Raw genomic sequence first — 13,614 nt, 5'->3', positions numbered from 1 at the left:
GGGCATCACGAGATCCCGCATCGTGTACTACAAAGATTACTGGAAAAAATATAATCCATTTTAACCCTTCGCACACCCGGCGCGGCGGCGTACAGTGGGGTATTTGCCCGATTTCAGCGGCCACAGCTAGTTCAAAATTCGCTCAATATTGAAACTGCTGTAACTTTGCTCAAATTTATCCAAATTTTACGAAAAAACAACCATTTTAAAGCTTGAGATTTCTACTTTTTGTACTGTGTCCCATTTTCTGCGTGGGTGGAGCCATAGAGGAGATTTCAAGGTCACCTTGATTTTTTTTAACAGAATGTCCTTTTTTTATACCGTAGATCGATGGAGTATCAAATTTTGAGTATAAAAGTGTTGACCTTCGTATGTCCTAAACCTAATAGTTTACGAGATATAGTATCCAAAGAAGAAAGAAAATTGTTTCGATAATATCTCGTTAACTATTAGATTTAAGACATATGGAGGTCAATACATTTTTACTCGGAATTCGATAGTGTATCGATTCATGATACAAAAAGTAGGTATTTCCGTTAAAAAAAATCAAGGTGACCTTGAAATCTCCTCAATGCCTCCACCCACGCAGAAAATGTTTATGTCACAACATGTTCCCCTCTATACCGTGCAAATTTTTTTCATAGCATTTTTTCATATTATTACAAACAACGGCAATATTCAAAGTGGACATAGTTATTGCCCCACCCTGTATATTATTTAAATTTCATGTGTATAATGTTTCCTTATTTTAGTGTATACTGTGTGTTTATTATTATTATTATTTAGTATTTACTTAAGTTAATACGAAGATATAGCGAATGGGAACATGCAGGATGTGAGAGATGCTGCGATTTTCGCGCGCGCACGATGACCATTTTTTCGTAAATCAACTATAAAACACGGAGTCAGTCGTAGTCAGAGCCAATTTTTCTTGCATCTTAATCAGAAAACTTCAAAGAATAAAATGGCATAGAAATGAACACCGGGACTCACCCGGAAGTATAACAATTTCATTACCAAAGTCTTAGAATCATAAAAAAGGTGACTGAATCGTTGGTTATCTTTAAATATTAGTAACTACAAAAATGTATATGGTACAAAAATGAATTTCTCTTAAAAGTATACCCTATACTTAGCTAAAAAAAAACTTCTATAAAACAAAAATCTGTATGTGTATGTAAATAAGGTAAAAATTACTGATAGGTGAATTCGTTGAGAAATGAAAGCAGGTTAACAGAAATTCAAACTTCCAACTTTCAGAGTTTAATGGATAGATGAATGGGAAAACGAATGATGGGAGATTGTTCCTCAGATATTCAACTAACTCGAGCCACAAAAATTTTACAATTTATGACAAATTTTTAAAATTGAATTTTGACCGCTGAAATCGGGCAAATACCCCACTGTGCGGCGTTGCGTCGCTGCTAGTTCGAGCGGAACGCCATTAGCTCCTAGACGAGAGATGCCGCTAGTTCCAGTGCAAATGCAGTTTTAGCAGGTGTAGCATGCAATTTAGGCTACGGTTCTCCGTGGAATATTTAACACTAACCGTAGCGAGCACAAAATGCGACTGGCATATGTATGTTCTGCTTGTTCACTGCGATAGATCATAAATCGAACTGCTTACAGTTCGTTTCTAATTCACGCTATTGTATCATCTAAATCTAAAAGACAGACTCGTCAAAAATATATTACGAAATACTCGTTACCTCTGCTATGTTATGAAGTCTCGCAACGAACTGATAAATATTATAGAATTGAAGAACAGCGCGTTAATAGAGTACTTGTACTTTCTATATCTCGTATCGTATCATCTGTTATGTGCAATACACATATCTACAACAGTTTCAATGTTTATTATCGTGCGAACAAGATTATCGTACACGCAGCATGGTCTCCTCGATAAGATCGTTGGAGCGCGTTGAAAGGCGATCGCGTGAATTGCGAGTATATTTGGCGCGAGGTAGTTTCGCAAACGGTCATAGTGTCCCTGTCAACACGTATTTTTATATCTGCTTATGGACTAACACCTTAACACTAAACCTACCACTGCCTGTGAACCGGTTTTATATTTTTCATTTCGTAATTATTGAAATTATGAAGCTGGAAATTGATTCGATAAAATTCCGTATCCAAGCACATATTGTTGTGTAAATAGAGCCTCGTCATTTTTGCAAACTAAAACATGTTAATCGCTTTCAGTGCTCGGTAGGTTCAGCGTTAACGAAACAAACGAACGCAGTTTCTCGAACTTCCGGAAGATTCCTAGAAGAACTCGACAGATTTTACTGCCGATTCAACGTCGAATACGTTGAAATTTATTTGTAACAATGCGATTAGAGACAACATTTCCAACGATTAGTTAAAAATAGTCGCGTGATCGTCGAAATCGTGAAAATCGTACGATTTGCGCGCATCGCTCATTGATAAGTGCAGTATTGTAATATTGCATAACTGACGACGCGCGTATGCGATTAATAACAACGCATGTCACGCTAGCTAGCGCTATAACGATCGAAGCAAACAAATTCTTTCGCCCGTACTAACATACATAAACGCTCGCGCGTACGCTTGCACCCGATGCTATTGGCGGACCTTCAACTCGAACTGTATTTTTCTCTTTCGAGTATGGTCGCCACAAAATCCTATTCAGTTCACCTAGCATTTTCCGAGCGTTGCAAACATTAATCGTTACGAAATACATACGCAATCACAGAAATGTAACAACCTTTATTATCCAGTTATTACGATCGCAAATTAAATCATTTAATATTTGAATACGTCGGGCATTTCATTGATTTTAATCGCGCGATCGATTCCAAGAGCATTATATTTGTTGCTACGAGATATACGCGTTTACATAAATATTCGCAATCTACGAAATAACGCTGACCGTTAGAAAAGAATACCAAATTTCGATCGTTATATAACCAAGGAGGCAAAATACAATTTTATCGAGAGAAACGCACTGAAATGATTGCACTCATTCTTGCTAATTGAATTCACGACACGGGTATTCATGTATTTCGACGTTTTTCTGTAGCGTTATACATATTACATATGCAAACGGGTAACATTCGCACAAGCTAATGGCTGCGCGATTACAAGAAGAAAAAAAGAAGATAATACAGAATATTACGCTGAATAGTCATGAGCAGCATGATTTTTTTCCATTGCGTATTATAATTATTTACGTATAGTTAGCGGTGTCGCGAACTCAATGGATTTTCACACGAGGTAATCAAAAAATTGACAGAGCGCTCTGATTGGACTGTTGGCGAGTCAGGCGACGTATGGCGCGTTACGATTGGTCCATATGAAGCGTGCGGTGTATCCAAGGAGCACGCGTTACCAACCGATGTATGTATACCGAACGTAACGAATCATAATCATAACTGGGAATACTTTTTCGCGTTGCTGTTCAAACGATTTTCTAATAGCAGGAGGGGATAGAAAGCCCATGGACCTAGGTAAAATAAAGATACTCACCGGTGACGAGTCCTACGCGGCGGAGTAGCACGCTCCTCGCTGAGGTTAGGTTCGTCTTTTCCTTCCTGTTCTGTCATTCGATATGATTCTTTTTCCCGTTTCGACGAGAAGAAACACCACCCGACACTATTTAACCCCGAGTATTCTACGGAAACGATCGAACGTAATCGATCACGACGTATTAAGCTATTGTCACCTCTTATACATGGATTTTTTTACGTCCGCTACTAAGGCAGGTGCACCATGCCGCAACATAAAGAATTCGTATACCGACCACACCACATCGTCATTGTGTTTCACTGCGATCCCGCTACGAGCAAGGTTTTATTATCGATAGAGATGTACCTTCGACTAACCCTTTCCGTACCTAGAGGTCAGGGCAAGTCAGTGCTTTCCAGGTATGGTAGTTTCGAACAGGTACACATGGTATTATCGCATTATGGATAAAATCGTGCTGAATGCAAAGATTCTCGGCCTTATTGTCATTAAAGTATGATCCTTCGCATTGTAACTGCGATTCATCTCTGTAGATAATATGTATAATCATTATGCAAGCGATAGACGCTATACAGGGTGGTTAACCTATAAATGTAGCTACCTAATATGTACATGTCTCGTTTATTTGTGACGACTACACTGCGGACGTTTACGTGGTATGAAATAAAATCCGTTTTTTAATGGGAACAGCCTTTGCAGATCCAAAACAAATATAAATCGTAAATACTGAGCTCCATCAAAGTTTATATTCCGGCATTTTTTGAAGATTTTAATTCAAGAGATCCGTAGTCTAGTCATCACAGATAAAGGAGATATTTAGGTGGCTACATTTAGGTGGACCACCCTGTATAATGATTCATGAATAGCTATTGCAGAAGTTCGATGAATGGAATTTGAAAAATTCCGTTGGAAAAACAAAATACCGCCACGTAGATGTTACTTTAACGAGAAATGGTGCAAACTATACGATACAGACTACAAACTACGGTCAATGTACGAAAGATATTCTAGATTTCTTGTATGATGTGTTCAATGACTTTATTCCGAGGAATGTATTTCTCGAAAACTCGCAAATTGCTACAGCCTACGCGAGAAACGAGTATGAAGATCGTCAGACTGCGATGAACTTACGTTTCGCAAAAAGTTGTTTGTCGTTGACTGAAGAAACGAATAATGATAGTCAAATTGACTTTGCTCATCAGAAAAATTATTTATCGCTGCAATTACAGGTACATCAATTTTCATGAAGATACTGTAAATTAATTCTCCATTTATTAAAAGAAAAATTGTCATGCATTGCAGCATAAATTACGCTCTGAAGATTGCGAAGAATTCTCAAAAATCATATTAAATGAAATACTTAGATTACAACGATTCAATGTCGAGACAAAGTTCACTGTACACTGCGATCAAAAGGTAATTTATAATAATCATATTTCATTAGACGACGATTATAAATCTTGCCAAGTGCTCGCTGGTGCACTAACAAATATAATTAAGCACAGCGTGAACCTTAAATTCAAAGAAAACTGTTTCTCTATGTTGGGAGTGAATAATTCACACGAGGTAGAGAGTACTTTTATGGCGAAGCTGTTACCGTTGATACATGAAAATTACATTTTCTCGAACGATAATTAAATAATATAATTTTATTCCATTATTGTAATGTCGTAACAATCTAAAAGAAATATAACATTATTGCTGCACCATGTTGTTTGTTTTATCGTTTACCTTTATGCCATTCCCGCATCCGTAATACATATTATACTACAATGTGGTTGGTTTTAAATCCAATACACATCCCTAATTTTATATTTTACTCAACACTAGCACGTAAGTAGTCTGAAAAATTCTATAACACAAAAGTAACTTACGTAACGAAACCGAAACCGAAAGGACACTCTGCATTTTGCAGATCCTAACCAAACTTGCTACATTCGATACGATACCGTTAAAATTAATTTATAAACTTCGACTAACAACTCTGTCTCCGAATTCCGGTAGTTGCGGCACTTAAGAGGGGGGATTCATTTCTCGATAATGCATGCGATGGGGTTTTTCAGTATATAGTCAAAAGCATATATGTAAATAGCTGCGCATGTACAGTGACTCCCACTAATATTCGGACACTCTTAAAAACACCGTATCTTTTCAAATATTGGACTATGCGATTTGAATTTTTTTGGAACACTAGAGCAATTAGTTTACTACAGGATGTGAAAAGAAATTTTTGCAAAAATTGCATTTGACCGGAATTGTAGAGGAAATACTAGATGTTGCATTTTACAACTTTTTTATGCGGGCCTATATTGAAATTTTGAAAAATATGTTTTGTAGATCTGTGTGGGTTATATACATTGTGAAAGTTTCATCGAAATCGGTTGATGCGGGGAAAAATGACAGTCATTGAAAGATGTATAAGAATTCTTAGATTTACTGCTGTTATAGGCCGAAAATCGTGAAAATCTGCAATTTTTACCATCTCATAGTAGCTCATTGCAACGTTGACCGATTTTGACGAAATTTTCAGGTCATGTTTAATTGAAACAGATCTACAAAACGTATTTTTTAAATTTTCAATATAGGCCCACATAAAAAAGTTGTAAAATGGGTCTTTTAGTATTTTCTCTACAATTCCGACCAATTGCAATTTTCGAAAAAATTTCTTTTCACATCCTGTAGTGAACTAAGTGCTCTAGCTTCCGAAAAAGTTTGAATCGTATAGTCCAATATTAAAAAGATTATCGCGTTTTTTAGAGCGTCCGAATATTAATGGGAGTCACTGTATGTAGCTATTTCCATAAAGCTGCGACAGCTACACGTAAACGTAAAAATATGACGTTTGAAGTCGATCGCGGTCTAGATTGATCTTTTATCTACCGAAACAACCCATCTTCGCATTATCGAGAAATGAGAAAGCGCATCCTGCACCGTTGCAATCCTGGGAAAATGAGTCCAGGCCCTGAAAGTGTTACGGAAAATTCGAAGTGTGTTTGATCAATTTCAAACATACGCGCCACCGGTCAACGTAACCGGCACGATCCTGCGCAAGCGTAGATGCGCGTGCGAAGCGCAGTGTTCGGTGTTCCAGCAGTCAAGACGCGAGGGTCAGGTTAGGCAGGTCGGGCTGACAGCGCGTCGAAAACAGCGTTCCGTCGTCGCTTGTAAATGAAGGTTAACTTGGTCGCGAACGCAGTGAGAACCGTGGCCAAGAACGAAGGCGATGCTACGCGAGAACTGTCAACAAGATCTCCGTATCGGTTTGGAAGTCTCGGGATGAATTAAGATCGCAGGGGACAAACATGGCTCGCGTTCCGGCAGACGTGTGTTTTTCTTCGTGGTGAACCTGCCTCTCTTGTTTCTCTCGATATATCCCCTTTGGTCTCTGTTGGTCTCTGTCTCGGTTGGGCAGGGATCCTCAACCTCGGGAGTGGTGATATACCTCACGCAAGTACGTAACGCACACCAGCAGCATTGCAACGGCGCGTCTACACGCGGCTGTAACGTATATTAATATACACACGGTAAGGGAAGAGGAGCTTCCCGCTTGTTAGTATGCAAGTGCCGTTTCGGTGTCCCTTACGTGGCCTTATTTGCACTCGCGTACAATCGGCGCGCGAAACGAATATCGAAATGACCGATCCCTCGGCAGCTCGCGTGATTTTTTCGGGCGTACCGCTTGACCAATGTAAGTACTAAATAAATAATCATCCTGGGGATCATCCGAATATCGGTGTCCCTCCTATGCTTTTCTCTCTCTCTCGCTCTCTCTTTCTCTCTCTCTCTCGTCGTGTGTACGTGCGTGCGTGCGTGCGCGTGTAACGGTGCAGTAAATGGCGGAGGATGTAAAAGGGCTCGCCGAGTCTACGATGTGCCAGCAAAGAGTTATCGGTACATTGTCGTTCCCCTGACATAACCACTCTGTTACTTTCTTCGTTCGTGGTTTCAGGTGAGAGTACGATGTTCGTAGTCGATATCCCGTCCCTGCATCAACGTTCCAATAGGTTTTTTCGTTATTGCGCTATCAACGGCCATGCGATGTAAATACGCCCCGTATCTCATTTATTTTATTCGCATTACCGCGACGCAATTTCGTGCGCAAAGTTCATTGCACCTAACCCACGATTCCTCCTCGCGGGGCACCGCGTGCAACGAATCGCCCGAGCGATTCGACGTCCTGCGGGCTGCGACACGGGCCTTATAACCTAAAAATTTCGGAATTCCTCTAGTAGAAAACCTGTTCGATCCAGGTGTTTCCGGCATTGAATCCACTCGGAGAATTCAAGCGATCGCGGTGTAGCACACTGTGTAGAAACGGAAGCTTGTTTTTACGCTTTGGTCGAGTGTCAAACATCTCGTTTACAATTACACTTGGTATATGTATGTATACACGTATTCGTGATACTCCGCAGGAGTCGCAAGTGATTTTAATTGATTGCAAGTGACTGTTGGCTCTTCGTGTTCTAGATAGACTATCGTTCGAATTATCTATTGAAATTTAAAAAATTGCTGTTTATTGAGAACTGCGTACTAAATAAACTGTCGTAGGTTCTCGGTGCGGCTCCGATTTGGATTTAACGGGGTGTGCGAGTGGGAGAAGTTCGTTGACAGAGTGTAAATAAAAGCGAATCAGTAGATAGGTGTGTAGGAACGGAAAAATGAGAATTCAGTCACGACGACGCGCGACGCAGGGGTTTGCAGCGCGTGTAACGCGATAAGGGGTTCTCGTGTGTACCGATGCTTAATTAAGTTCTCATTGTGTGGGTCGTATGCAACCGGAATAGGGAAAAACAATCCGTGCGGGTTGCAATTAAGCAGTGGACAGTGTGGACACGAGCTGCGCGTGTTGGAATATCATTGTGGTAATAACAATACGCAAGAGGGCGGGAATTCGTGGAAAGAAAAAAGGTTGCACGGCGCAGAATACGCATTCCGGTTGCACCGCGCGAAGTATGATAGTAGCCTTGGCATAGTAAAGTTATCGGAAGAGCGTAATCTTCTCCCTGCTGAAAAACCCCACCTTGACTCGCCCCTATCAAGCTAGTTAAGCTTTATCAAGCGGCGTGTCAACGACTTCGTAAAGTTATTTAGCCCGATCGCATCTGTCCGCCGCCAGATTATGCGCATCTTTGACGCGGTGTCTTCCGATCCCCCGCGCCATTGTAAAACGACCGTTGCAACAGTGACAGATTACAAGCTTGTCGGTAACGACCGTTACAGTTTCAGTTGCAGGCGATGCCCGAGTGAAAACTCAATTGTTGAAGATTGCATCAAATATTCTCAACTATCCGATTACTATTCTTATTATTTCGGTTTTTAGAATTATTACCGGTTCTAAGTCCTCGGAATAAATGGAGTATTTCACTAATACTTTGAATGTTATTAATATAACTGTCGAAAATTTTCTCCATAGTCCAAATCGAAACGTAATTCGATTACTTTATCGAAATCGATTTTATCGCATTCTAGGTTATCCATCTAATTTTGAGCAGACCAGAGCTCTATCATTTTCTGTTTTTTTTTGTTTTCTTAATAATGATCGCACTCCGGTATAGACACTTGTAGTTTTGACTCATGCGACACCGAAGCCCAAACACACTTGGATCGAATTAACTTCTAGGGATTCGAATTTATTGATCGAATTCACTATCCGAGGAGTCGTGTGAAACGAAACTATGGTTCACAGTATGAGTCATTTCGAGATTGATTGGAGACGTCCCACTACCGATTTCACCGTTTCTGTAAACATCCTTCTAAATTCTATTTCCTTGATGCAATAATGTTCTGGGACAATGCACAGGGGATGTTACACAAGTGGCTGCCTCCGGTTTTCATACAGTTTAGTACATACACATAGTCGGTCAAAAAAACTCGACAGTCCTTGAATAACTTTTTGAATACTAGATCTAAATAACAAGAACAAATGCTTGCAGATTTTTAGTGAGTTTTATCATAATATACTACATATAATAATATATGTAGTCAGTGAAACAAATTTATTCGTACAATTTCCCTCGTTAGAAATCGAAATGGATTAATTTTTCGGAGAAAGAATTATTTCGTTTATATTCCACGTCTGGTTGAACTTTTTCGGTATCAAGGGAATATTCATTAAGGTGGATAATATGCCGGGCAGTTAGAGCACGTTTCAATAGAAGCTCGTTCATTTTGCTTTCGCAAGAGCACGCTGTGTCGACACGTGACGATCCACGGCATCTTCATGCTCCAAATTAGTGCTATTGATATCCCTGGTATCTGGATAATTCATATTTTTCAGTTTCTTCAGCTGACAAATTACTGCCGACTATTTCGATCTTTCTACAGTTCGCGAGCACGTACAGATTATTATTACATAACGTTATCGAAATAGCACTCTGAACAGATCCTGCAAACCGTGGCATATATCAGAATGTTATCTGCTATCATAAATCTTACTAAATATAGAAAGTCGTCAATTAACTTTTCTCAGACACGAGTTTGCAGTATTCGATATATGAACAAATTTGTTTTCACGTTTCAGCAATTCTAAGCTTCGAGAACTGCGAATTTTATCTGCTAGTTTTATCAATTGAAATTTAAATAACACCAGTCTCTTGTTATTTTTATAAAATAATAATGTGTACCGATCTCTGTATTAGAAATGTATTTTAAAAGCATCTGCGAATCTACTTGTCGCTCGATAAAACAACAACCGCAATTTCTTTCGCAAGATGAACTCGAACGACGATCTTTACCCCGGACCGTTCCAATTAACCCGATCCAAGCACACGAGCGTTTAAGATCCTGCCGTATGGCAGCGGATGTGGCATAGGCTTTTTACTTGTGGCTTTGTTACACTTTTATTTTCGTCGTTCTCCAACCGTATACTCCGCTCCACGTTCGCGGCAGAAGTTAAACACAAAAAAAGGAAAGAAATGGAAAAAGATAGAAGGGGAAAAAATGTAAAACGACGGAGGAATGACTGTCGGTTTCGCCGGTGAATTCGCAACCGGATGCTCCTTTTACCATGAAGAACGTTTCTCCGCGAGAGAGACCGTTCGTTAATTAGCCCGCGGAACATTACCCGTGTTAATTGTAATTCCGATTCGGTCATGTTTACTTTATGATCTGCGAATTCGCACGAAAACTGATTTCAAGGTTTTACTTATGAACGATGCTTCGTGTTCTCCCTCTAGAGATTAATTGGACGTTTAACCTTCTTATCAATAAATTTGCAAGAATCGCAACAAGACCTAGATTATCCGAACCTCCGAGATGTCCGAATGCTTCAGATGTAAATAGCTCAATCTTAGGCGATCCATATGCGACGTTATTTATTATACCAATTAAAAAGAAATAGAATACAGCATTATAACTGCGAAACTGTTCTAATATTCGAACAGTCGTGTTTCCTTGTTTAGTTCACTTCTAAATTCACGTAATGTCTCTCCTGATTTAAATTGCGCCTGCTCTTTTTTGTCATAAATGCAGAACAACTTGCGGATGAATTTTTTCTCTTATAATGATTTTGGCAAAACGATGAAAATGGGAGTGCGCAGGAAGATTGACTGTCGGTTCGGTATAAAGCCAATTTTAGCATACTTGTCCGCCTTTCGAGGGTTAATGGAGCCTTGACGCCTCGATCGGAGGCGTTCATTCTTCGCCGATGATTACAATCGAGTCAATGAGACGCGCCGACACTTTACCGCGATTAAGGCTCGAAAGAGAGAGAGAGAGAGACAGAGATCATTATGGCTGCTTGCGCTCTCGTAGGCCGCGACAAGGTCGTCAGATTGGAAACAGCAAATTCACCTGACTGCCTTCGGGACGCGACAAATGCAGCGTTTTAGTCGCGAGCCGTGTTGCTTGTGTCCGTGAAACTTTCATCAGCGGCGCGCGGCGCGGCGTGGCGTCGCATCGTGTTCTCGATTTTTATGGATAAGATCGAGCCGCGGGGCTATCCGTGGAAATGAATACTGTCGTAATTTTCAATTTTCTTTGTCCGTTTACCGGTCCTGAGTACCTTCACCAACGATAATCTCGATTCCTCCCTTCGATCGGGGTATTATTGCGTTTATTGTTGGGGCAACCGCAATCCAGATTCGAATCTTAACCCAGATACTCCTGAAACTAATTTTCGCTGGCTCTTGTACATTTCCTTTCATTAAATTCGGCTGCTTTTACATCTGGACAGTGCTGAGTCGACCGAAATCGAAAATATTAAGTTGTTGCATATGAAATGTCCGGTTTTTAGCAATAACATTAAACAAACGCCATTTTGTACCCAATGAATTTTATCTACAACTTTCGAGTTTCTTGATTGTGTTACAGTAAAAATAAGTGTGTGTGTTATGGTCATTCACGTTTTCCATTTACAAGGCTGTTATCTTGATTTTGTAGTTCGTTTTTACCGTAAACGACTAGTGAGTAAATTAATCAGCACGTTTTGACCTAAAATCACATAAATGTTATTTTCCCAGACATATAAAAGGAATGCACGACAGTCGCATTGGTTGACGTTGAAGTAAACTTTATTTAATAGTGAAATTATTCATCTAAATTAAAATTGAACATGGGATATTAACGCTAAACGTACAGAGCTATAAAAGCAACAGGCACGTGGTTGCCTTATAAAAATGACAAGAATTAATTTATTCAGATTTTGCGCGGTTCTTATTATAGTATTTGCTCTAATAAAGATAATTTAATAATCATTTCTTATGAAAGCATCTTTATAATTTCATTAATTGTGGAATAAAAAAATCTAGAACCGGTCGTGGTACGTTTAGTGTTAAGGATTAGCTTTGTATGTACCTCAAAGTTTTACATGACTGTTACAGCATTTCTTGATCGAAACGTTTTATAAGAGTCGCATTCAAAAAATCGATCATTTCATATGAAAACAACCTAATAGAAATATTTTTAAGGATTATTTCCTGATTGTGTGTTACATCGATGGATTTGAAATAATTATTTATGGAGTGTACAAATTTACCTCCAGCTTTATGATCTCTTCACTGCTTCGTTTATTAATTTCTTGAGACATTTATGGAGGTACTTCATATAGAAATAAACCCGTCCCTCAATTTACGCGAATATCCGTTCCACGTGGATTTGATTTCCGCGAATAAAAAATCGTGTAAATTGAATCTGTAAACTTGATAAGGTTCCAGAGGCCACACAACTCCTGTTTTCCTTCCTTTCCGCATAAATTCAGGTAAATTTAGATAAAATTACGTAAATTTAAGTAAAAGTTCCGCGTAAATTCAGGTAAATTTGTCGCGTAAAACAAATACTCGCGTAAGATAAAAGTTATCTGCATCTGTTGCAAGAAACAAGAGCCACATGAGAATTTCTTTCTCTTTCTTCGCTAATAAATAATCCTCTCCGGAATAAGCATACGGATACTACGCGACATGTGAATATGATGTAAGGGAACAATCGCGTCGCTGCTTCCCAATGCGACAAAAATAAATGCCGGGTATTATTAGGATGCCGCGAAAGTTCTGTTGGTCGGTGAATGCCGAGCTAGAATTCAATTTTAAAAGCACTTCGCGCGTTTCGGGGATTGAATTATTCGCCAGCTGGCCCGGTTTATAACATGCGGACAGTCTTTGTTGTGGAGGCCTTTTTGGACGTTACACTATTTTCGCTTTATGTCGCAGTGGAAATCGATGAACAAAGGCTTGTTTACTCAACTATTTAGTATTTTAAAAGGATCGTTCGTATCGGAAATTATACCTCGCTGGAATATGTACGACAGGCGTTTTTATAAAATATCTGAAGTCTTAAGCCGTGCGCATATAGGCAACTAAAAAGGTAAACTTTACTTTACCGGACTCAAAAGTTGTACCTTTCTGTTCACAATAATCGATTTCTTGCAAAATCCTGAGGTCGTAGACAAATTTTGAGACCAGATTTGAAATCAGCGTGAAAAAATCTACAGGACATGATGTGCAGCATGTTAAATAAAAAATTTTTCCGCACGTGGTATTGAAAAAAGTGCAATTTTCTTGAAATTGTGAAAGTTTAACGAATTTTCTCAAGGTTATAAAACGTTCGTACCATATTCTGCCAAGTTTCAGCTTTAATTAAAAAAAAATTTCATCGCTCTACCTCATTTCTATCGAAAGTTCTTTGATTTTGTCT

General features: G+C 39.3%; 2 protein-coding genes across 5 annotated transcripts in view; one reads left to right on the top strand and one right to left on the bottom strand.

Moving 5' to 3' along the window:
• The window catches only part of Acc (acetyl-CoA carboxylase), a 37,555-nt gene extending 33,815 nt beyond the window's left edge, over positions 1–3,740 (bottom strand). The window contains exon 1 of one of the 2 annotated variants that reach the window (XM_076421345.1): positions 3,490–3,740. In XM_076421345.1, coding sequence (XP_076277460.1) covers positions 3,490–3,566 — 77 coding nt within the window. In that variant the 5' untranslated portion in view covers positions 3,567–3,740. The remainder of the gene's footprint in view (positions 1–3,489) is intronic. The other variant, XM_076421344.1, reaches the window with a different exon arrangement.
• A 2,827-nt stretch (positions 3,741–6,567) lies between these two features.
• Cdgapr (GTPase-activating protein CdGAPr) overlaps positions 6,568–13,614 on the top strand; it is a 38,224-nt gene continuing 31,177 nt past the window's right edge. Inside the window, exon 1 of one of the 3 annotated variants that reach the window (XM_076421347.1) lies at positions 6,568–6,937. The gene's annotated coding sequence lies outside the window, so the exon portion shown is untranslated. The other 2 variants (XM_076421346.1, XM_076421348.1) reach the window with 2 other exon arrangements.

The sequence above is a fragment of the Lasioglossum baleicum genome, chromosome 4 (genome assembly GCF_051020765.1).
Source record: "Lasioglossum baleicum chromosome 4, iyLasBale1, whole genome shotgun sequence".
In the NCBI taxonomy this organism is placed as follows: Eukaryota; Metazoa; Arthropoda; class Insecta; order Hymenoptera; family Halictidae; genus Lasioglossum; species Lasioglossum baleicum.
The sequence above is the reverse complement of the archived record's forward strand: the minus strand, read 5'-3'. Positions and strand labels throughout refer to the sequence as shown.